Source organism: Uloborus diversus, chromosome 1, assembly GCF_026930045.1.
Source record: "Uloborus diversus isolate 005 chromosome 1, Udiv.v.3.1, whole genome shotgun sequence".
Taxonomy (NCBI): domain Eukaryota; kingdom Metazoa; phylum Arthropoda; class Arachnida; order Araneae; family Uloboridae; genus Uloborus; species Uloborus diversus.
Window position 1 is genome coordinate 136,930,731 of NC_072731.1, and position 21,815 is coordinate 136,952,545.

General features: G+C 32.4%; 3 protein-coding genes across 3 annotated transcripts in view; 1 reads left to right on the forward strand and 2 right to left on the reverse strand.

Moving 5' to 3' along the window:
- Positions 1-7,414: 7,414 nt before the first annotated feature.
- LOC129221470 (Golgi SNAP receptor complex member 2-like) lies at positions 7,415-8,243 on the reverse strand. The gene has a single exon (XM_054855955.1). The coding sequence runs from the start codon at positions 8,067-8,069 to the stop codon at positions 7,431-7,433; it is 639 nt and encodes a 212-aa protein (XP_054711930.1). The 5' UTR covers positions 8,070-8,243; the 3' UTR covers positions 7,415-7,430.
- A 215-nt stretch (positions 8,244-8,458) lies between these two features.
- LOC129232365 (REPTOR-binding partner-like) overlaps positions 8,459-21,815 on the forward strand; it is a 32,652-nt gene continuing 19,295 nt past the window's right edge. Inside the window, exon 1 of the mRNA XM_054866519.1 lies at positions 8,459-8,598. Coding sequence (XP_054722494.1) covers positions 8,551-8,598 — 48 coding nt within the window. The 5' untranslated portion in view covers positions 8,459-8,550. The remainder of the gene's footprint in view (positions 8,599-21,815) is intronic.
- On the reverse strand, positions 11,302-13,285 carry LOC129232357 (vesicle transport protein SEC20-like). The gene has a single exon (XM_054866507.1). It carries the CDS (start codon positions 13,218-13,220, stop codon positions 12,510-12,512), a length of 711 nt encoding a protein of 236 aa, XP_054722482.1. The 5' UTR covers positions 13,221-13,285; the 3' UTR covers positions 11,302-12,509.

Consider the following 21,815-nt stretch of genomic DNA (forward strand, 5'->3'; position numbering starts at 1 on the left):
TTGCTGTACAGCATGATTTAAAAAAAAAAAAAAAAAACAATGAAAGACTGCCTAGGACATTATCTTGAAAATCGTTTTAATCAAAACTTGAAAATGTCCACTTCATCCCTTTGCTTCTCACTGCCTCATTTAATCTCTTCAAATGTACATACTAGGGTGGGTCGAAAAACTAAAAACAATTTTTTTTCCTAATCAATTTCTAATAGCGTGAAAAATTGCGCATTGAATAACGGTAAAATAATTTAAAAAAATATTTAGAAAAATTGAAATCATGCAAGAGCCCTAAAGTTGAGTAAAGTTAGAAAAAATCGGCAGTTTTTAAAGACGTGTATTTTTTTTTTCAAAAAATAATTTACTTCATTTCTATTAGCATAGAAAATACACTTTGTCGATCATTTGAATTTGTGCAAAAAGCCTTAAAATATCATTTTCAAAGTAAAAGTCATATTTCAAAAATTCTTAAGCTGACATAAAGCAATAAAAATATACTATTAAACATCCACTTTAATATTTTAAATACATATCTCTTATGATGAAATGGCTGAGGACACACCACGTGAAGGCCCGTCATTTCAAATTTTTCCTGGGAGGGAAGGGGGGGGGGGGGCGGGGGTCAAAGTGTGCAAATTCAATAGAAGTTAACAGAAAACAGCAAAACTCACGCCCACTGAAATGTAAATTTATTTATCAAAGCTGGGGGGGGGGGAGGCAATGAATCACCCCCTGAACCCCTAAATGACAGTCCTATTCAGGTAGCAGTGGCAGCAAGTCGAGTCCAGTGGTCCAGCTCACCACCCTACCCACTCAAACAACCATTTGGATGTCATTCATTATGCTGAAGTTCTTGAAATTATGAATTCGTATCAAATGTTCCTGATCTGATTGTTATTTACTATGAAAACTTTCTCGGGTTTTCACGCTTGTGACATTTTCCTTTATCCTCTGTCACAAGTTTTGCTCACCTCTCTACTGATTGAGTGTGGTATCAAATATTCAAGTTATGGCAGGGCTTTGGCATTCAGTAAATATCCATTTTGATGCTTATTTCTCCAATCTGTTGAAAGAACTCACCATATGGACTCCCCCCACACACTAACAATTCCCAACGGTTAACTGTGCTAACTGAGTGTTAGGACTTGAATATTTCCCAAATTAGTCTATCAAGCGTAATGCAGATACAGGTAAAATACTAAAGACAAACGCCCCTGTTTGGTTTGATATTAAGATAAGTTACACCGTGAAAGTCAGTCCAAAGCATATACTAAAGGACATTAAAACAACAAGATATTTACCGAACAACATTAAAAGAAATCCTTGATCCTGTCATTCATAGAAACTCGTTCTATTGTCATCCAGAGAAAATGATGTGGTGATGATATTGGACTACACACAGCACATTCGACAATTAAGCTACAGGAGAAGACTGAAACCTGAAATGAGCCGCCAGGATTTGTCAAGCTTTCATTAGTTAATTTTCAAGCAGAGGATTATTCTAAACTTATTGATTGGCTCAAGTGCAAGCTAATACCACTACCATTATTGTCAAATATGGCAACAGAAGACGTATGGAACTTCATTGAAAGTCAAAGCCTTGCCATAGTTTGAATATTTGATACCACACTCAAACGGTAGAGAGATGTGCAAAACTTGTGACAGAGGCTGCAAGAAACTGTTGTAAGTCCGGAAGGTTTTCATAGTAAATAGCAATTAGATCAAGAACATTTGATACAAAGTCAGGATTTAACTTCAGCATAATGAATCACACCCAAATTGGTTGGTTAATTGCGTAGGGTGATGAACTGGACTCGACTTGCTGCCACCGCTACCTGATTAGGCCCGCCATTTAGGGGTTCAGTGGGTGGTTCGTTGCTCCCCCCCCCCCACGGCTTTGAGAAATAACTAAATTTTCATTTCAGTGAGTGTGAGTTTTGCTGTTTTCCGTTGAAACTTCCATTGAATTTGCACCGTTTGACTCCCCCCCACCTGGAAAAATTTGAAAAGGCGGGTCTGCACCGTGGTGAGCCCTGAATCATTTCAGCTTAAGAGAAATGTATTAAAAACATTTAAACAGATGTTTATTTAATATTTTTATAAATTTGTCAGCTTAAGAATTTGAAATAATATGACTTTTACTTTAAAAATGGTATTTTATCGCTTTTTGCACAAATTCAAATGATCGGCAAAGTGCCTCCAAGTTTTTTCCATACATTTCGGTAACTACAAAGTGTATTTTCTATACTATTAGAAATGAAGTAAATTAGTTTTTGAAAAAAATTCACGTCTTTAAAAACTGCCGATTTTTTCAATTTTTACTCAACTTGAGGGCTCTTGCGCAATTTCAATTTTTCTAAATAAATTTTTTAATTATTTTTCCCGTTATTAGGTTGACAATGCGCAAGTTTTTCGTGCAATTAGAAATTGATTAGGGGAAAAAATTGTTTTTTGACCCACCTTAGTACATACTCATGTATAGGGAGATGCGACAAAATTTTCTTAAAACGTATTTAAAGATAACAAAAATTGTTCACATGTGCTCCTGCAGTGGTTATGCATATGGGGTACATTTAGACTTGCTTGGAGCATATTTATACACCGTAAATAAAACAATATTAATAATTTAAAATGGCAAAGACAAATGACTTGAATTCACATAAATTGCAAATGCTCTTCATTCTTACAAAACTGATTGCCTAAACGGGGTTTGCCACTTTTAGAAATAACTTTTGTACTGGGTAAGACCTTCGAGATTCCAGGCCCATACACACATCAGAATTTAGAAGTCTGCTTGGAAAGAACTTGTAACATGCTATATTATCTAAACATCTTTCAGGGTTCGTACTTCCTTAAAAAACCCTTAATTTCATCAAGCAAAACTAAGGTCATTAAAAAGTCCTTAATTTTCTAAAAAAATTTTTTCTTTGAAAACTAGTTTATATTAAGTTTGGTCCCTTTTTTTTAATTTTTCTATCCCCCCCCCCTCAAATCTTCATCCTGTTGTTAATTTTTACTTTACAAACAAACCTAATTTTGAAATTTGCATTCTCATTTTGAATACCTTAAATCAAAATGTTTTTAATTAAAAAAGAAAATATGAAAAATTGATAATGAGTGATGTAACCAAGATTGAACTTTGACCCCCTCAACCCTTTATTGGGGGTGGGGTAGAAATCGTTGGCTCTCTTTCAAAATTTAAATTTGTATAGAAAAAAGCAAACTTACAATAGTGCAATGCAGCAAATTTGTACAAGATAAAATATTAGTAATAATAACAAATGGAAAACAATAATAACAAAACCCCATTGTTTAAATATCTTGAAGAAAAGAGATTTTAGTTATTTTCCTTCAATTTGCCTCTCACTCCAATAATGCATGCTAAAAAACTTAAAAAATAATGCTTTAATAGAAGGTAGTATCCATTCCAAGGTAGAAATTCAACAAGGTGTGTAACTTGATGGTCTCGGATTGTTTTGAATTTAACGTATGTTTAAAATTCATAAAAAATTAAGAAACACGTTTTTTTCACCCAAAAAATTTCCTGGGCCGAGATACAGGCCGCTAAAGATGGCGGTTCTGTCATGATTTCTAACTTGGGATTTTTGTAAGTTTAAAATATTTTTTTGATTTTTCTTGAAACCGCCAATTTTCAAAATTTTCATTTTTTTAGTTTATTAGCACCACTGAACACTAGGTTCCCTGAAAAGGAGAGCTTCCACTTCCTCGGTTAAGAGATTTTGGAGGCATTTGAAAAAATGCGGTTTTTTTAGAGAACTCTTAACGTAATGGCAAACCTGAAAATTCCAAAAAAAAAAGTGCATCTTGGGACGCTCGGCAGAAGTGATAACTTTCATAGGATTAAACTATCATTATTTAATCCTATAAAAGTAACAATTGGCTTATCTTCATATATAAAAGTTTTCTGTGTGGACGTTTGTCACCATAAGGCTTTTAAATGGCTGGACAGATTTCGATCAAATTTTTTGTGTGTAACTAAGTTGTGGCAAGCATGGTTTCGAAGCTCGATGGATCGAATCGTAAACGTTTTTGTTAATTAATTTAAACATTGGATGGTAATGTCTCCCAAATGATTAATATTTATTTTAACCTACTGTTGAGCGAGAACTGAAATAAATATTTAACCCGTTGCCAAAGGACAATTAGAAAGCCAGCTCTGCTGTTTGTAATGAAATTTCCTACACTGATATGTCAATTAAGAATAGATAAAACGTAGAGAGAGAGAGAGAGAGAGTGAATCCTTCATTTCTTGGAAGCAACAATTTTAGTTCCGGTGATATATTTTAAAGTAAAGTACTGTAAGGTTCATGCAAAACGTGTGTTCTGTTGTTGTAGTTGAACCATATGACCGGATTGGTGCTTTAGGTTTTCCTAACCAAATGATCAGAAGGTATCGTAACTAGCAACATTTGTTTCTCGGCTGAAATCCATCTGAGTTTTTACATCAATGTCAAGAATACTTCAAGGATTATCTAACTAATCAGTACATTAGTAAAAGAAAAGATGATGGAATTTAAAGACGAAACAAATTTTATTTTCGTCTAGATAAATTACAACACGGTAGTTCTGTACGCAAAAGATCAGTGCAGTGGAAGATTTTTGTCTTTGGCGAAAAGAAGAAATCTGGCAATATATGAAGATCATTCAAGTACACAAAGAAAGATAGCAGGTGAGAATGCTCAGTGGGATTTAAAAGTTTTCGTTCAAAAGATTGGACTGCTAATCGGTCAGAGTTTGCTTCGCTCACTGATCGGCTGGATTAAAGTAACATAGTGGCTTGGCGACTTTGGCCATAAACAATAGAGTTGTGGGATTATTTTTTTGCATTTTAAAGCTAGTAAATGTAATTTATTGTATTTTTTGTTTATTTCACGAATTTTTTTAAATTGCAAAGAATTGTTTTTTGGTTTTTAAAGCGTTTAGTCATGTAAGTTGAAGAGTGTTTATTTTATATCAGAATTTGAGTGGTTTCCGCTTATTCAGAGAACTGTTTTTACCTTTATAATTTGTTCAAATAATATCCTTTTGATTGTTTTATTCTTTTTCATATGGGGGACGTTGCACCAGAATTTACCGTTTGTTTTAGATGGGTAGTTAGTTTTTTACACTTGCTATCTGAGGACAATTTTTATTCTTTGAGTATGGCTGAAGGAACAAATCATAAGTTTTATAAAGATCTTTGAAGGTACATGAGAAAAAATTGTTAATAAAACAGCTGCTCAGTGGGCATTAGATAAATCAAGTTTTAATAAATATACGCATTCTGACACCAAGCTGCTTAAAACATTTTCTTTTCACTTATTTTTGTCAACAAAAACGTTCAAACACATGATAGTTTATTAAAATTTTTCAACTTTTCAATTAACAAAGTTTGAACAGAACAACGTCTGTTGGGTCCTTTTATCTTATATAATTAAAAGATGAGCGTATGTATCTATGTATGTACGTCCAAGCAACTTCTCCCGAACGCCAATGAACTGACCATCAAGCCAGGCATGGATGGATTCGTAATCTTCCCGGCTTCATGTTTGGCTATTTAACATAACCCTCCAATAATAATTAGCCAAGATATCAATTAAAAGCTATTAATTATGATGCTTGGATTTCAAAATAAAATTCCTATTTTTCTAAGGCTTTCTTGCATTCAAATTATTATTCAGTGCTTCATCTGAACTTTCCGTAACGATGCTTTTATTAAAATTTGTAGTTGTAAAAGCTAGAAGTTGATTGGTTTTTTATATTTAGTAGGCATGGGTTAAAAGCTAGAAGTTGATGGGCATTTAGTATTTAGGTGGCTAAAAGCTAGTAGTGGTTAGTCATTTAGTATTTAGGAAGCGTTGGTTTTCATACGCAGAAAATAATTCGGAATTCAACTTGAAACTTAATTTTAAACTTGAGCACTATAAATAGGGAATGAGAAATACAAATCATTTCTTCAATGCAATATACATACAGACATCACGAGAAAACTCATTGTAATTAATTCGGGGATCGTCAAAATGGATATTTCGGGTGTTTACGTTCTTAGACATATATCCATGTGTTGTCGTGATTAAAAAAAACTCAACATTCATTCGGGGGCGAGCAAAATGGAAATTAAGGCCTATTTTTGGGTTAAAATTTTTTTGTGAATACGATACTTCCTTTACTTTGTAAAAGGAAGTAAAAATCATACTGACATGCTCAGTATAAAGTGAATGAAAATCTTTTGTACTTTACGGTTTACTAAAAATACTATGATACAACTTGATAGAAAAAATTAAAGCAAGATGGATGTGTCTGTGGAGCCCCCCTCCACATACACCGGGCGGCGTTTTGAAGGCAGCACTGGAGTGGCATTTTGAAGTTTTGACCCACCTTGGAAACTTCCTAGATCCGGCACTGGCATTGATAGAAGGTAAGGGCACTTGATTTACATGGCAAGTTTCTCCAAAAAACAATTTTCAAGGGGAAGAATTTCATATCTTACTCATGACCCAGGGCCATCAGAGGGTTAAAGGGGTCCACAGCCCTTAGTGGCATAGAAATCCAGTAGGCAATTGGGGACCCTGCTGATTTTTTGCAGAGAGGCCTGAAGTTTATGGATCCCGGTCTAACTTTAGTTGCCTAACTTAAAAGCTTTGAGAATGCATGCATCATCATTAAAAAAATTTTTTTCTCCTCTCGATGAGTGATACTACAGTGTATTTATGCGGTTCAACCTTTTTTGCCTTGTGAACCCCTTCCAAAATCTGCACAACTTTAGCTAACCCTTGTGCGCTAAGTGACAAGCACTCACCCCCCCCTTTTTTTTTGAAAAACAAAAATAATAATCACAAAATATAGAAGAGTACAAACAGTGCTACAAGCTAAAATGATAGCTAAAACATTATTACAAGATAAATACAATAAAACAGAGTGATAAATTCTTTGTGCTTCGGCTCATTTTGAAAAAATCCTTAATGGAATGGTTATGGAACAAAGAATTTCAAAGTTTGAATCAAATGTCTTGTCAGACAGTTTCAGTCTTACATTAGGTTCAACATTTAATTTCCCTCTGCATTTATCTCTACATGCAGAAATTTATTTTCGCACGAAAACTTAGTCCAAAAGGGATAATGAAATTCAAAATGTCTTTCTCTATTACAATAGTACATTTATTCTTAACGCTAAATCAGTCAATCAAAAAAATGATCTGAATAAATGAACAAAAAACGCTTGAACATGAGACTTCATCTCAAATATGTTATATTTCCGCCATTACAATATCATTTTCGCGAACCCCTTTTGTACCTCTCACGAACCTCCAGGAGTTCTCGAACCACCGATTAGGAAACGATGGTGTACATGATAGTGAGATACTGTATGAAACCTTTGATTAATTCTTACTCAAGAGGTACAGTAAAAAAATTTGGTAGGGTTAAATTCATTATTTAATACTATGTTAAATACTTTACAACAAGGAACATAACTACACAAGTGATTAACATACCACCAAATAAAACATATTTATCCTGATATGTTCGTTTTTCTATAAGTCTCATAACAGTATTTGACAATCCTAATGTATTAGCTATGTCCAATATTTTCTTATGGGTTCCTTTAAGAGTAACTCTTTGTTCTCGAAGATTAGTTAAAATGCTAGATCCAGAGCCTATTAGTTCATCCATTCCCCGATGAGCATTGTTGAGACTTTGATGATGTTGCAAAGCGTGATCAATCATAATAGTTGTATTTTGTTCGTTTGTAGTAAATTTCTTTGACAGTAGTTCTTCACGCTCCCGATTTTCTTGCTCTCGAACTAATCGCCGATGAACAGCATTTTGCAAAGAAGTTTGATAATGACGACAATCATATTTCAGTTGATCAACTTGTACTCTAGCTGCAACTCGTCGCGTTGGAACTTCTTTGTTGACTAACATATCTAATTTAGACAAGTTGTCATTGATACAGTCTAGAACGTTCTGAATGTCATTTTCTATCACAGGAGCCTTTTCAGGTGTACTACGTTCTAAACGGACGAAATATCTGTGAACTTCCTCCAATAAAGCATGTGTTTTATGATATAAGTTTTCCATGATAAAACTTTTTCTGCAGATTAAAAAGCTTGTAAAACACCATATAAAAATGAGTCACATGATTTATGCTATGAGCATCACATAATTTAAAACAATAAAATCATATGAACTAGTTAAGAAACTAACTTCATAACACATACGTGTCACTTGAAAACACGGCAAAAATATTATTGATCTTCAATAGCTGCGCCGGATCTCACGTGCTCATAGCACCGCACATAATAATTAAGTTTTTATTGGTTTCATAGATATGATCCTTTTTTTATTTTAAAACAATTTTTGAAGTATTTTAATAATTATTTCCGAATAAATTACTTTGCTGTTACGCAGATACGTTTTGCAATGAGGTATTTAAATAATTACGTCACGAGTTGCGTCATTCTGCTGATTTTTATGGCAGTTTTGCAGAGGTAAACAATCACACGCTGGTATGTTGTTAAATACGGACCTTACGGATAGCTATCATTGTGGTTAATTTACAATGCAAGCTATTGAAAATAAAAACCGTGACTATGGAGCAAAGGAAAAAGTAAGTTCTTGGTATCATATAAATCTAATCGATTGGTATCCCCAAGTAAAAGTTCTTTTCATGGTCATGTGATTTTGTTTTGATGTAAAGGTAAGCCTAATTGAATTTTAGAAGCTCTTTATATTATCCGTATAAGTTACTCTTATACGTTAACTGAAATACAGTATGAGAGAAAACCCTCAATTCAAATCTTTTAACTAAGATCTTGTCATGTCTTCGGAATTATTTTCAATATTAATGTCCTCAGTTCAAGTCTTTGTTTATAAAACAGCTTTTGCAATAAGTAAACAACATACGTTTAATTTATTGTCAAAATACTGGAAAAATAAATGAATTAATTCTAAATCAATCGATTCCAACACTTAAAAGATAATTTTGGTGATTCAGAGGTACTTCTTGATACATTTAAAATTGGAATTTGTTATTTTAAAAAACATTTATCTTGTACATTAAAAATTTTGAGGATAACTACACTTGATATAGTGTTTTGTGTTATTTTAAGACATCAACATAAATATTTTGAATGAATACGGTATTGTGAATTAATAAGAAGTTAATGAAGTGTGTCGCATATTTTACAGCATTAATTGTTTTCAGTTCAAGAATTGCACATTAGGATGCAAAGGAAAATATTGATGTAATTATTGCATTTTTCAAAATTGTGAGTAATTTACTTTATTGTTTTACTTCCATAATTAAAATGACTAAATTGGAAAAAAAAATGTTCTGTATAATATAGTGAATTTCTTTAAGGATTCGAATGATGTAGTTCGCGATAAATTCTATTTTCAAAAACATATCAGAAGCAATTTTTTTTAAAAACTTCTTTATTAACATTTGTTAAAATATTCAAAAGTCAACATAGTAGTAATAAAAATATAATACACATATACACAACTAATTTCAAAATAAATGATAGTCAATATTGTGAAACAATGTGAAATATTTCACCACACTGGAGCAATAAAGCTTAGCAAATATTCAGTCAATGGAAAGTGCAGTCAAACAAGGGTATTCTGATACAGCAGGATATATTTATTATAAGGTCATTCCATATAATATTAACTAATTTTCAGAAATTTCCGTGCTACACCATTTTTGATTTCGATGAAATTTGTTAGGTAATATGAACCAATATTCTGTACCCGAAACTGTTATATTTTTTTGCTGGAAAAATTTTATTTCTGAGATACAGCTATTTTTTTGCTCTGCGGATGAGTAAAATTAGGCATTTTTTATCCTTTTTCTAAAAGCTTTAGAAAATTTATTTAAATTAGCAGGAAGATCAAACAAGTCTTATTGTAAAAGTGAAAGAATAAACTTTTATTTGTGCATAAAAAGAAAAGATTTAAGTTAAGCCTAATTAGAAATTTTCCGTTGTCAAATCAAGGTTGAAAAAATGCCGTTTTCAACATTTTGAGCCTAAAAAAGTTGGTGAGGGACTTGCACTAGGAAGCTAATATTTTTTTCTTATATACTAAAAGCACAGAAAAAAATAGGTTGATATTAACAATCCTTCATGATGAAAAATATAACAGTTTGGGGTATGTTGATACATATTACCTACCAAATTCCATCGAAATTAAAAATGGTGCGGCACAGCCAATTTGTTGATTTAATATGGAATATGACACAATACAATTTTGTAATAAAAGTATATGAAAATATTTAGGGTAGTTCAGTGACATTCCCACCTTTTTCAGAAGGGATTTCATTCTTAAAAATGGTTTGGTGGTTTCAGATATAGCCAAAACTGCCATTTTATATCATTTAGTGATTATTTGCTTTTGTTCTATGATTTATGTTCCATACATTTCACTGTAGGAATGTATCCTAATTTTCATTCTTTACTTACTCTTATATATCAAAGTATACATGTGAAGTTCCATATAATTTCACCAGACTTGATAGTCCATGGAACTTAACACATTTAGCAAAAGACAGAAAACTAAGACAATTACAGAAATTTACTATAAAAAGAAAGGACACATGTAAATATTTTTGATCCCGTTCTTCAACATGAAGAAAGCTTTCTCTCACTCAATCTAACGCATTAATTTGAAGGTTTTTAAAAATCTGTTTGACCTTTTTAATCTAAATTTAGAGGCTGATTCATTCAATCACTAACTTTTTCTCAGACTTCTTTAATATCTTAACTGTGTACTGTTTGCCTGATTTGCATTATACTTCAATTTAAATGCATAGAAAGAGATCTACTAACATAAAGAACCATTCTAACTTTGAGCTAAAATTTCGGAAATATATTGAGTTCATAATTATTCATTTTAAACAGAAGAATTTTAGATTTAATATGTTTTTTAAATATCAAATGTTATGAAATATGTTATTAAAAGTTTGGAATTGTATTAAGCACATATATAAAGCAATGAATAGCTTTATGTTTTTTAGTTTACTTAGAGAGAGTGAGATTTTTGAATTAAATATATTTTATAAAATCTTTAGATTCAATTGATCATTTTAAAATGTAATTCTAAGTTGATACTTAATTTAACAATTTTTTTTTTTTTTTTTTGAACTTGTTTTGTGAATGATTAAATGAAAATTTTAAATTTTTTTCTTCAAATCAATATTAGTTTTTATAGCTATAAATATTAATATGATTTCAAAAAACATTCTAGGAATGAAAATCATGTAAAAATATTATATTGCATTAATAGGAATATAATAGCAAGTACAGTTAATTTCAATTTTTATTACACTAGAGAAAATATTACAAGATTACAATTATGCAATGAAATCTAGTAAATAATGTTATTACAATACATTTTATCATTTTAAAAGAGAGAAAGTCAAACACATACAAAGTGTTTATATACTGTTGAACCTAATTTATTCGAACATGTTTAAAACGAATTACTGCTAAGACTAACTACACTCGGGGCTGCAGAGTTTGAGGGAAAATGACCGGTCTTGGGAATTTTAGTCTTTGACTGACTTCTTTACAGCAAATCAGACTCCAACTTGGCAAGCACTGGAAGAGTTGAAGACTGTGAGGGAAAATGACGTACTCCAACTTTTGGAATTTTAAACTTTCGACTCCAAGCTCCTTTAACCCAAAACCAGTCGGACTCCATGACTTTACAGCCCTCATTAATAACGTTCGACTGTATTTGAAAGTTATCTATAGTTTAAAGCATTTAATCTTTAAAATTAGAAGTACAAAATTATTTTGTCCGTTCTTCAGCTATTATCAATTAATAGTACGTTTAAAATCCTTTTTCTATCAAACATTTTCAAACGTTCTGCACATTAACTAAATTATGACAATATCAAAATTGGCGCATTTCAAAGCAAATAAGTATCATACTATCATAAAATATAAAATCATTTAAGAAGATGAAAGAGCAACAATCTTGAATGAAGATGTTTAATTTCAATGAGTTGTAGATAAAATTAGGGACTGTATGCTATAATAATTTACCCAATCATTAAACAAGATTAACAAAACCTCTAAACATTTTTTTCACAGGGTGGTCTCTTATCTAAAATAATTTAATTGGGGAATGCATTAATTAAAAATCAAAATATTTTACTTTACATGCTTCTAAAAAAAATCCCTGTTAGAGACTTGCATAATTTTTCTATATGTTACTGAATATTATGTAATTAATTCTTCTGAAATAATATTTATAGGTTTTGTTGGTAGGGAGCGAGTAAATTTACGGAACAGTGTTGACTTACGCCCTTTTAACAAAAATGATTTATGTGCACACCAACAAATTTTCATTGCAATAATGTAGTTCATAAAAACATTTTGTTTAGAAAATATTTTTTGATACTCAACAAGTTTCAACAAAGTCATTAAGTCCTTTAGTTATATCTGATTCAATTGCAAACATAAATGTCAGATTTTGGTTTTGTGAAGAGATCCATAACTCAACATTGATGTGCTAAAACAATCTTTTTTGCACTATGTAAAATATACACGACAAAAAAAATAAAACTGCAACTATGAGTACAACTTTGTCCGTCACTTCACGTCTTCCATACTTTTGGAGCAAACTCTTAGACTGATTTATGGCACTGCCCATAGTTTTAAATTCTTCTTTAGTGTCAGTAACCACCGTCGATGAGCTAGCTAAAGTGTGTAAAGCTTCTTCACTCTGTTTCACTTGTATACTCATCATATTATTGAGAGCAACCAAGCTATCTGTGATGGTAGATGACTGTTTTACTAAACTATCTTTGTCAGCTCGAACTCGTTTGCGTGGTAACGTAGTAGTCCTTTCAAAGAGTTCTTCTTTGTTTTGTTTGTCAATAATTGTCTGACACGCAAGATTAGCTTTTCGGAGAGCTAATTGATTACTTGCGTATTGTTTACGATGTTTTTCCACTTCTTTAACAAGTTCATGTTTGTCTGATTCACTGTCCACTTCTCTGGCAAGGACTTCTAATTCTTCAATAGCTTTTTTCATGGCTTTCATGTTTTCTGATACTTGCATATTCATTATATTCAATACTTCAGTGGGGCCACTGCACTCTCTGATGTCTTGTATATAAGCTTTCACATGCAAATCTGATTTTACAATGTCTTGTTGAATCATTCTTATGATTGATTCATTTTGTTTTCGCGTTCGTGATGAAGATTCTTGTGTGAACATTTTTAGTTTTAAAAATAAACACCCGAAGCAATCCGTTTTAAATTCGAAATGGGAGAATCGTACACTTCCAACGTAATCAAGTCCCATCCCTAGGATTGTTGCCATCCGATTGTAGCTATCGAATCGTTCATCAGTTTTTTTTTATTATTACTGTTTTACTCTACTTTATTTGATTATGGTTTAAAATATTATCGTCAGTTCCATATAAAAGTTTGATTTTATGCTTAGAAAATACATACTCTGATCGAAGGGAATTTCGTTTGCACAGTTATTACGCATTTGAAAAAAATAAATAAAAAGAAGGCTTTCTCATCCCTCGACTGCTTGAACTGAATAATTATTCGAACTTGTAAGAAAGTATTGCATATTCAATAAAAAGGAACATTGGTTTTTGCCTTGATAAAATTAACATTCGAAACTTGGACGAGTTTATTTTGCCTTAGCTACAGGGGGGGATGGGAAGTAATCCATAAGCGTCGTCAGTGAAATGCGTAGTTGACTTGCTCCGCAGAGATTTAGCGTGCGAGTAGGACCGGTGGTCTTGAGTAAGATTTTTATTTAAAATATCGTGTTAATTAATGTATTTCTACTCAAATTCATCAAATTTTCAGCTATTTAAAAAAAGAAAATTTAAGTGCAATTAGTTTTCGTCTTTAGTTTTGTTTCTATGACTGAAATTTTCTTTTTATCTTCTAGAATGTATGAATGCTACTATTCATTTTTTGTACTAAAATTGAAAAAAAAAAAAATCTATTCAAATAAATAATAACAGGTCTGCTGTTAATAAGCGTGAAAGAAGCAGAATTTATCAGTGAATGTGTTGTGATTGTTTACTAAAAAATAAGTTCTTAAAATCTGCCTCTCTCTCTTTAAAGTTTTTTTTTTTTGCAATCTTTCATTAGCATTTTCTTTCTTTTGCAAAATCTACCTGCATATAAATGGAAGTTAATAATTATAAAGCGCTTAGTGTCTTGGTAGTTCAAACCCTACTTCGTTTAAGCTATCTATATCTTTTCTCTGAAATACCTGTATTGCCTGTTCCAGTTTATAGGATTTATTTATAGAAGCATAATTGACACTGCTGGTGTAAAACTCAACGCTTTCTTTCATCCCGTAAAGGTCTACAAAAATAACGGCCGATTCCTTTTTGTTTTATACTTATTTAATTTTTCTGTGTCAATGATCTGAAATCAACAGAATTCAAACACTAAAACATGTCATAAAAAAAAAAAAATCTCTGAAAATATTTATAAAATTTTACACTGCAAGCAAGTACAGGGTATCCGAAAAGTCCTTGACACATTTAAAAAAATCATAGAAAAACAAGAAATTTTTGTATGAATATGCAGTTTGCCCCATAATACTTTGCAAGTTCAAGAGTTTTTTTTTTTTTTTTTTTATATATATATAACACCATAAAAAATTGTAATAATAAAAGACCTAGTGCTGCACTCTCCCGGTAAGGTAACGAAATACATTTCGTACTTTGTATTTTACACAAAAAAGGTTGACATTGTTGTGCATAGTTAAGCATTTAATAATTCTGAAGTTACTGTTTGTAAGCTATTTTTGAGAACGTTGAAAGTTTTCTTCATATATTGCTATAGTATAGCAATGTATAAAGAACAAAAATAAAGAAATATGAAAAATATCTAAACGGCAGTAGACTTTATTGTTAAATGTTTAGAACTAAATATTTATTATTACATTTTTTTATGTCATAAAAAAAAAAACTCTTGAACTTGTAAAGTAGTATGGCGCAAACTGCATATTCATACGACAATTTATTGCTTTTCCGTGATTTTTGTAAATGTGTCAAGGACTTTTTGGACTCCCTGTCTTTCTATAATTTTTACTTTTCAATTAATTACAGTAATTTGCCATCATGTCTGAATTCATATACTGTTTAATGATTAAGTGAGTTTGTAATTAAAGACAACAAACACTCCCCCCCTCCTTAAAACATTCAAAATTTAACAGTAAATTCACTAGTAGAAATTATAAAACGTTCATTAACCTTCAAATATGAGTTAAACAAGGATGAATCCAGAAATGTTCCATTGAGGAAGCAGTTGATTTTTTAACTTACCTCTTACTACTATGGCTGGGCAATGTAGGAATTTCTTCATCGTGATGCATCGCGATGTAGCCATGCATCAGTGGCGTACCGAAGGGGGGGGCGGTCCGCCCCAGGCCCCGCTTTGACACAGGCCCCCAAATTTCAATTTTTGGTTTTCACCAATATTGTCGCATATCTTGGTTTGAATGCTTAAACAAGTTGGCTTAATAAATCATAATTTTTTTAAAGACCAAATATTTGTTCAGGGATACAATCAATACCTCTTCGGGATCAATGGAGGGTTTAAGATACCCAGGCCCCGCTTTGACATAGGCCCCAAAATTTTAATTTGTTTTCTTTTTCACCAGACGTGCCTTATGTCATGGTTTAGATAAATAAAAAGTTGACTTTTTATGTATAATGAATATTTTCTCAGTGACTCTTGCCTAAACAAAGAGAGGGCAAATTATGTCCCACAGGCCCCGCTTTGACATAAGCCCCGAAATTGTATCTTATTTTTTCCGGTAGATCTGTCATATACATCATGACTAGAAATATTAATCAGTTACCTATATATGCGAGTATATATCATAAATTTTGTTAAATATGACTTTTTTTCATAGTGACCCGTCCTAGTGTACAAAGGCACATGAGCGCTTGGGCCACGAATTTAATGGGGGCCTCAAATTTTTAAATTAACTAAACCTATAAAAATCATTTGCTTTTATTTTGTTAAGTGCTTTCATATGCAAAATTTTTTTGTCTTAATTTCTGTCGAACATTAAATATTTTTAATTCTACCAGCGAAGCCGCGCAGAGCGTTTTCTCCACTTCAACACTTCAATCAAACGCGCCAGGCAAGTATAGGGTCACACCAGAGTTTTTTTGTCTGAAGAACATAAAGAGCGTTTTTTTTTTTTTTGTGAGTGAGACCTAGCAGAAAAGCTTTATTTAGACTGAACGTGTGAATTTCATCCTTATTTAGGTAAGCATGTTTTAAAAATATTTTTCTCTGAGTTTAGGTGATGTTATCAGGTAAATAGTTCCCTGGTGTGTCTTGCTCAAAGGAATAGTAAAGGGGTTTTTTTCTGTAAAAGCCAATTTTTATCTTAAAATTAATTAAATCTGGAATGCCTAAACGTTTCTGTTCACTGTACTTGGATGTTCAGATGCAATAAATTTTTAAGATACAATATAATTTTAGGACTTTTTTTTCTGTTTTTGATATTTTCTGACAAAGCACAATTTTATTAAAAATGTAGTATTTACTAAATTTTACTTAAAACCATATGTTTTACTGTGGTATTTACAATAGTGTCCGAAATCAAACCAACACTACTGAAATATGTAAAAATGTACCACTTAAAATAATTACTGTAATATATGGTACGTACACATAGTTTGAGAAACTTCAGTTTTAATACCAGGTAGGCCCCCATTTCGAGTAGCGCCCCAGGCCCCCATCTGTCTTGGTACGCCACTGCCATGCATCACGCAGGTTTTGCATGCAATGCATCATGCAGTTTTTTTTAAAACTAAACTTGCTTGTTTAAGTTTTACAAAATATATATAAGGTATAAAAATTATGTATCATGCCAGATTTGAATTAACAAATTTCAGCAATAGAAAGAAATTCATTATATATTATAAGGGGAGGTGGGGCATGTTGGTCCGCTTTTTTACTTATTTTTTATCTCATCAAAAAATTTAATTATTTGTTCGATTTTCTACAATAAGTTTCACTAAACACTTCTCAACACCACAGATTTTATTGGAAGTGTTGAATTGATACTTTTTTATACTAATTTTTAACAGAACCTCTTAAAGTGGACCAACGTGCCCCATGGGTGTGGCACGTTGGACTGCATAACTCAAACAACATTTGTTATAATTTTAGTGATAAATACCATTAAACTTTGTAACTACCTTATTCTCTGTTGTGTGTAGAGTGAAAAATATTAAGTTTAAAGATCAATATAACATATTAAATTGATTTTTTGGTAAATCATCTTTATTTAAAATCAGCAATAAGCATTCACCCCCAAAGGAGAATAGTTTACGATGTACTGCAACGTAAAATCATTTGACCAAAATTGTTCTGCAAGTACTTGTACTTCGAGCATTGTACACGAAAAACGTGACATTTTCCACAAATGGGGTGCCAAAAATCAAAATCGTTTCATATAGTTTTTTTTAAAAAACAATTGTTGCTATTTATTTCTGTGGAAATGAGATATTTCCGGAAACATCACAGCTTTCAACCACATGACTATTTAAAGAGCACTGAATTTGGAAAATTAGTTGATCATGAAAGCTATAAAATCAAAAAAACTTTAACAAAGTGTCAAACTTAAACCGATTGAGATTCTCCAAAAATAGTTTATATGCTTTCTAAAATGCATAGATACAAAATTTTATAAAAATGTGTAGTAGGTGTTAAACGACATATTTTTGGTTAATTTTACATGGCATGAAGGAGCAATTAAAATAATGTTACTAAATAAAAAAAATACTGAAATAATAAATAAAATGAGTTGAGTTTGGGTTGTATATAATAAAACACTTCAAAACTTTCTAAATAATTGAAATATTTTCTGGATGCAAAGAGATTGAAATCTCAAACAAGACACTCAATTTCCGGTGATGGAAGTGTTTTAATGTTGGCATGTTTCCAAAACATAAGTGTATGGCAGAAATTGCAGTGGATGTTGATCGATTGGGAAAGTCCTACAAAGGACTAATCGAATTCAACCCTCGAGCTTTCTGCCAAATTATTGTAATTTTTTGCGAATTTTAGAGTTTCTTCTAATTTTAATAAATCTGCAGAATTTCTGTAAAATTCTATCTTGAGTTGGAAAATATTTGTAGAAAATCTGCAGTTTCTACAGATTTTCTGCACCGCCGTTTCTGCTGATTTTTGGCACTGCAGTTTCTGCAGATTTTCGACACTGCAGTTTCTGCAGATTTTCTACACGGTGGTTTCTGTAGATTTTCTACGGAAATTTCACTGAAATTTGAAAAATTTCTGCAGAAAATTTGTCAGTTTTCCTGTCTCATTTGAACAGAACTATTCTGCAGCTCAGGCATCTGTTCTGCGACATACGTTGCAAATTTAGTAGTATTCTGTTTTGGGGGCATTCACCATTAGTATGCAATTATTTTTTAAAAATCAAAAGAAAAATCATAGAATATTGTTATAATTATTAAGATTTAAGTGCAAAAAAAAGTTTTTAAATTGTGGGGTAGATTGGTTGGGTCCAACGTGCCCCACAAAGAGTGGACCAACCTACCCCACTTTCTTGGTCTGAAAAAGTGATGTCATAATTTTTTTCTTTTTGACAAAAAATGAAAAAAAAGAAATACAGTGAAACCTGTGTAAGTTGACCACTCGCGGTGCAGTACTTTGGCAGTCAACTTAGACAGGTGGTCAACTTATAAAGGGCGGTAATACTTTTTTTTTAAATTTTTTGTCATTTCTTGCACTATGTATTCATTTTTTGAGGAATTCACCCTTACTCTTTCTGTTCAACTCATTTTCATTGTTTAATATTATTGAAAGTGAAACAATAATTAAAAATACTATTCAAATAATTTTGTTAGTTTTTCCTTGTTTTTAACTATATTAGACACTTTAGTTTTAGAAATTCCTTATATGCCAGCTAATATTCTCTGGCTTTTTCCATTTTCAGTTAATTTTAATATTTCATACTTTTTATTAATCTCAAGTTCAGCTAATTTTCTTTTTGAAGCCTTTTTATGTAAAACTTATAGCACAAAGAGCAACAAGCTCAACTCTCCTAGTTCATAAAGCAAAATCAAAATGTCTTATTTCTTAATCCCTTGCACCAGAAGCATGTAACTTTACTCATTAGCAAGCCCAAATCTGCGTACCCGCAGTGCGAGAGGCCCGTGTCCTTAAGGGGCTAACGGCCTTAGAAATTGAAGAAAAAATAGAAAAAAAAACTAGTAGTAAGACTTATTCACTTTACTAAGAGACACTGCTGGCCTGTAGGTATGGGCCCTACATATTTTGTTGCAGGGGAATCAAAATGTATAGATCCGTGCCTTCTCTTTTTAGCACAGTTCCTGTGTTGTCACAACAATTGCAACTGAAAGAAAAGACTTTGAACTTTACTACTGACACCTGTTTTCATTGAACAGAGTACAAAAAACTATCTCAAATAGAACAACAAATGAAAAACAAGTTTGGAGAATAAAGAGCAGCGTTAAGCTTTATAAGCTTTATGCTGCTGTTTAGTTAGTAAAATGCTGTTCCGTCATCAAAGCATTAAAAACATTTTTGGAAAGCTATGAAAAATAATAATAATAAACAAATAAATAATGAAATAAAATAATTTGCTGAAGAAAGTTTAAAAAAAATAATAAACCAAGTGGTCAACTTACAAAGGGTTTTCTACAATACTCCTAACCAAATTTGGCGAACATTAGTGGTCAACATAGAGAGGTGGTCAAGTTACAGAGGTTTTCCTACATTATATGAGATAGAACTAATTCCGTTCCTGACAAAAGCGGTCAACATAAACAGGTGCTCAACTTACAAGGGTGGTCAACTTTACAGGTTTTACTGTATATTTAAATTTGAATTTTTGGCATCTTGAATTCAAATTATGTTTTTCACAATCACGAGCGTGTGTGTGTGTAGGCGCATGTGTGTGGGTGCGTGTGTGTGTGTATGTATGCATGTGTGTGCGTGTTGTGTATGCATGCATGTGTGTGCGTGTTGTGTATGCAGTGCTGTGTGTGTACACGCGCGTGTGTGTATTAGGCGTTCGTGTGTGTGTATGTAGGCATATGTGTTTGTGTCAGTGTGCAGGCGTGTGTGTGTGTAGGAGTGTGTGTTTGTGTCTGTGCACAGGCATGAGTGTGTGTATGTGTGTGTAGGATATGGACGCAACCTGGAGACGGTTTTAGGAGCAGCATCGTGAGGCCGATCGACGCGACGGTGGTGCTGGCAGCGGGTGCTGGTGGGAAAATAAAATGATAAAATGATAGGAATTCAAAACAGTCAAATGAGAACAATAAGCAATCGTGTTTCCTCAAAAAAATAATTTGAATTTTGACATCTTGACTTCAAATTATGTTTTTCGCAATCACGAGTGTGTTTGTATGTGTAGGCATGTGTGTGCGGGGGGTTTGTGTGTAGGGTGGTATGTGTATGTGTGTAGGGGGTATGTGTATGTGTGTGTAGGCATGTGTGTTTGTTTCTGTGTGCAGGCATGAGTGTTTGGATATTTGTGTGTGTATGTGTTTGTGTGTGTATGTGTAGGTGTATGTATATGTGTGTGTGTGTAGGTGTGTACATACGTATGCGTGTAAGTGTAGGATATTGACGCAACCTCGAGACGATTTTCGCTATAGGAGCAGCATTGTGAGGAGCTGATCGACGGTGATTCTGAAGAGGGTGCTGGTGGGAAAATAAAATGATAGGAATTCAAAACAGTCAAATGAGTACAATAAGCAATCGTCATTGCTCAAAAATTGCCAAGTATATCGAATTAAAGGAACTTACTTTAAGAAAGCAGTTCAATTTTTTTTCCCACAATGTTGATGAAAACCATTTAAAAAAATAAAGTTAGTTTTCTGAAAATTACTCAGGACTACTAAAAAAAGGCTTTCTGGAATAGAATTTGTTCAATATAATTACCATGTGATTTCATTATGGGATTTGCATGACCATAGAAGCTATTTGTTAGTAATAAAATGAAATAAAAAATATTAATAGTATTAAAATAATTGGGACCGGTCCAACGTCCCCGACCTCCCCCTAAGGCAGTGTTTAAAAGCGCAAGTTAGTGAAAAATATGGTAGACAGTTTTTGAGATTACGATGAGCCTGTTTTTTCAATGCATGCAAAGTCATGCATTCCATTCAAAAGCTCACATATTCTTGCATTAAAAAAAAGTTTCCTTGTAATAAGCCCCTGATCTGATCTGTACATGCACAGGCTTGAGAATGGCATTTCTTTCAAAAGCAGCTAAAATATAGAGATTTAGCCAAGCAGGTGCCAGAGGCTATTTCTTTCCTTTTCAATTGACAGAGGAATTCCAAAAAAAAAAAAAAAAATGCTTTTAATAACTTTGATTTTGTAATAACTCCGTTGGAGTGCTTCAAAACCTCCTCCCCCCTAACATCATCGAAAATAGTCTAAAACTGCTTTTTTGAAACTTCAATTCCAAAACATTTCCGGGGGAGAGATTTGAACTGCATTCCTTTCCTTATCACAATCAAAAATGGTCTACACTTGCATTTTGGACATTAATTCAGAAAAATTGTTAGTGCAAGGTCCCTCAAGGGAAGGGGATTGCCCCCACCACCCCTCCCTTGTATCTGTCCTTGCAGTTAAAGAGTAACATCTCATGACTTAGATTTCACAAAAACTTGAGAATTGATAAACTCGTATTGTTATGCGACTAGTTTTTCTATTTTTGTAAAGTTTTCTTGCATGAACAAATATTGTACTTTAATGGAGTTCAAATTCCATGTTATTACTTCCATACTTTATTCACGGGAAAGAT

Excerpts from the sequence above, each read along its gene's own strand:
- LOC129221470 (XM_054855955.1), bottom strand. The coding sequence starts at position 8,069 with ATGGAAAACTTATATCATAAAACACATGCTTTATTGGAGGAAGTTCAC.
- LOC129232357 (XM_054866507.1), bottom strand. The coding sequence starts at position 13,220 with ATGTTCACACAAGAATCTTCATCACGAACGCGAAAACAAAATGAATCA.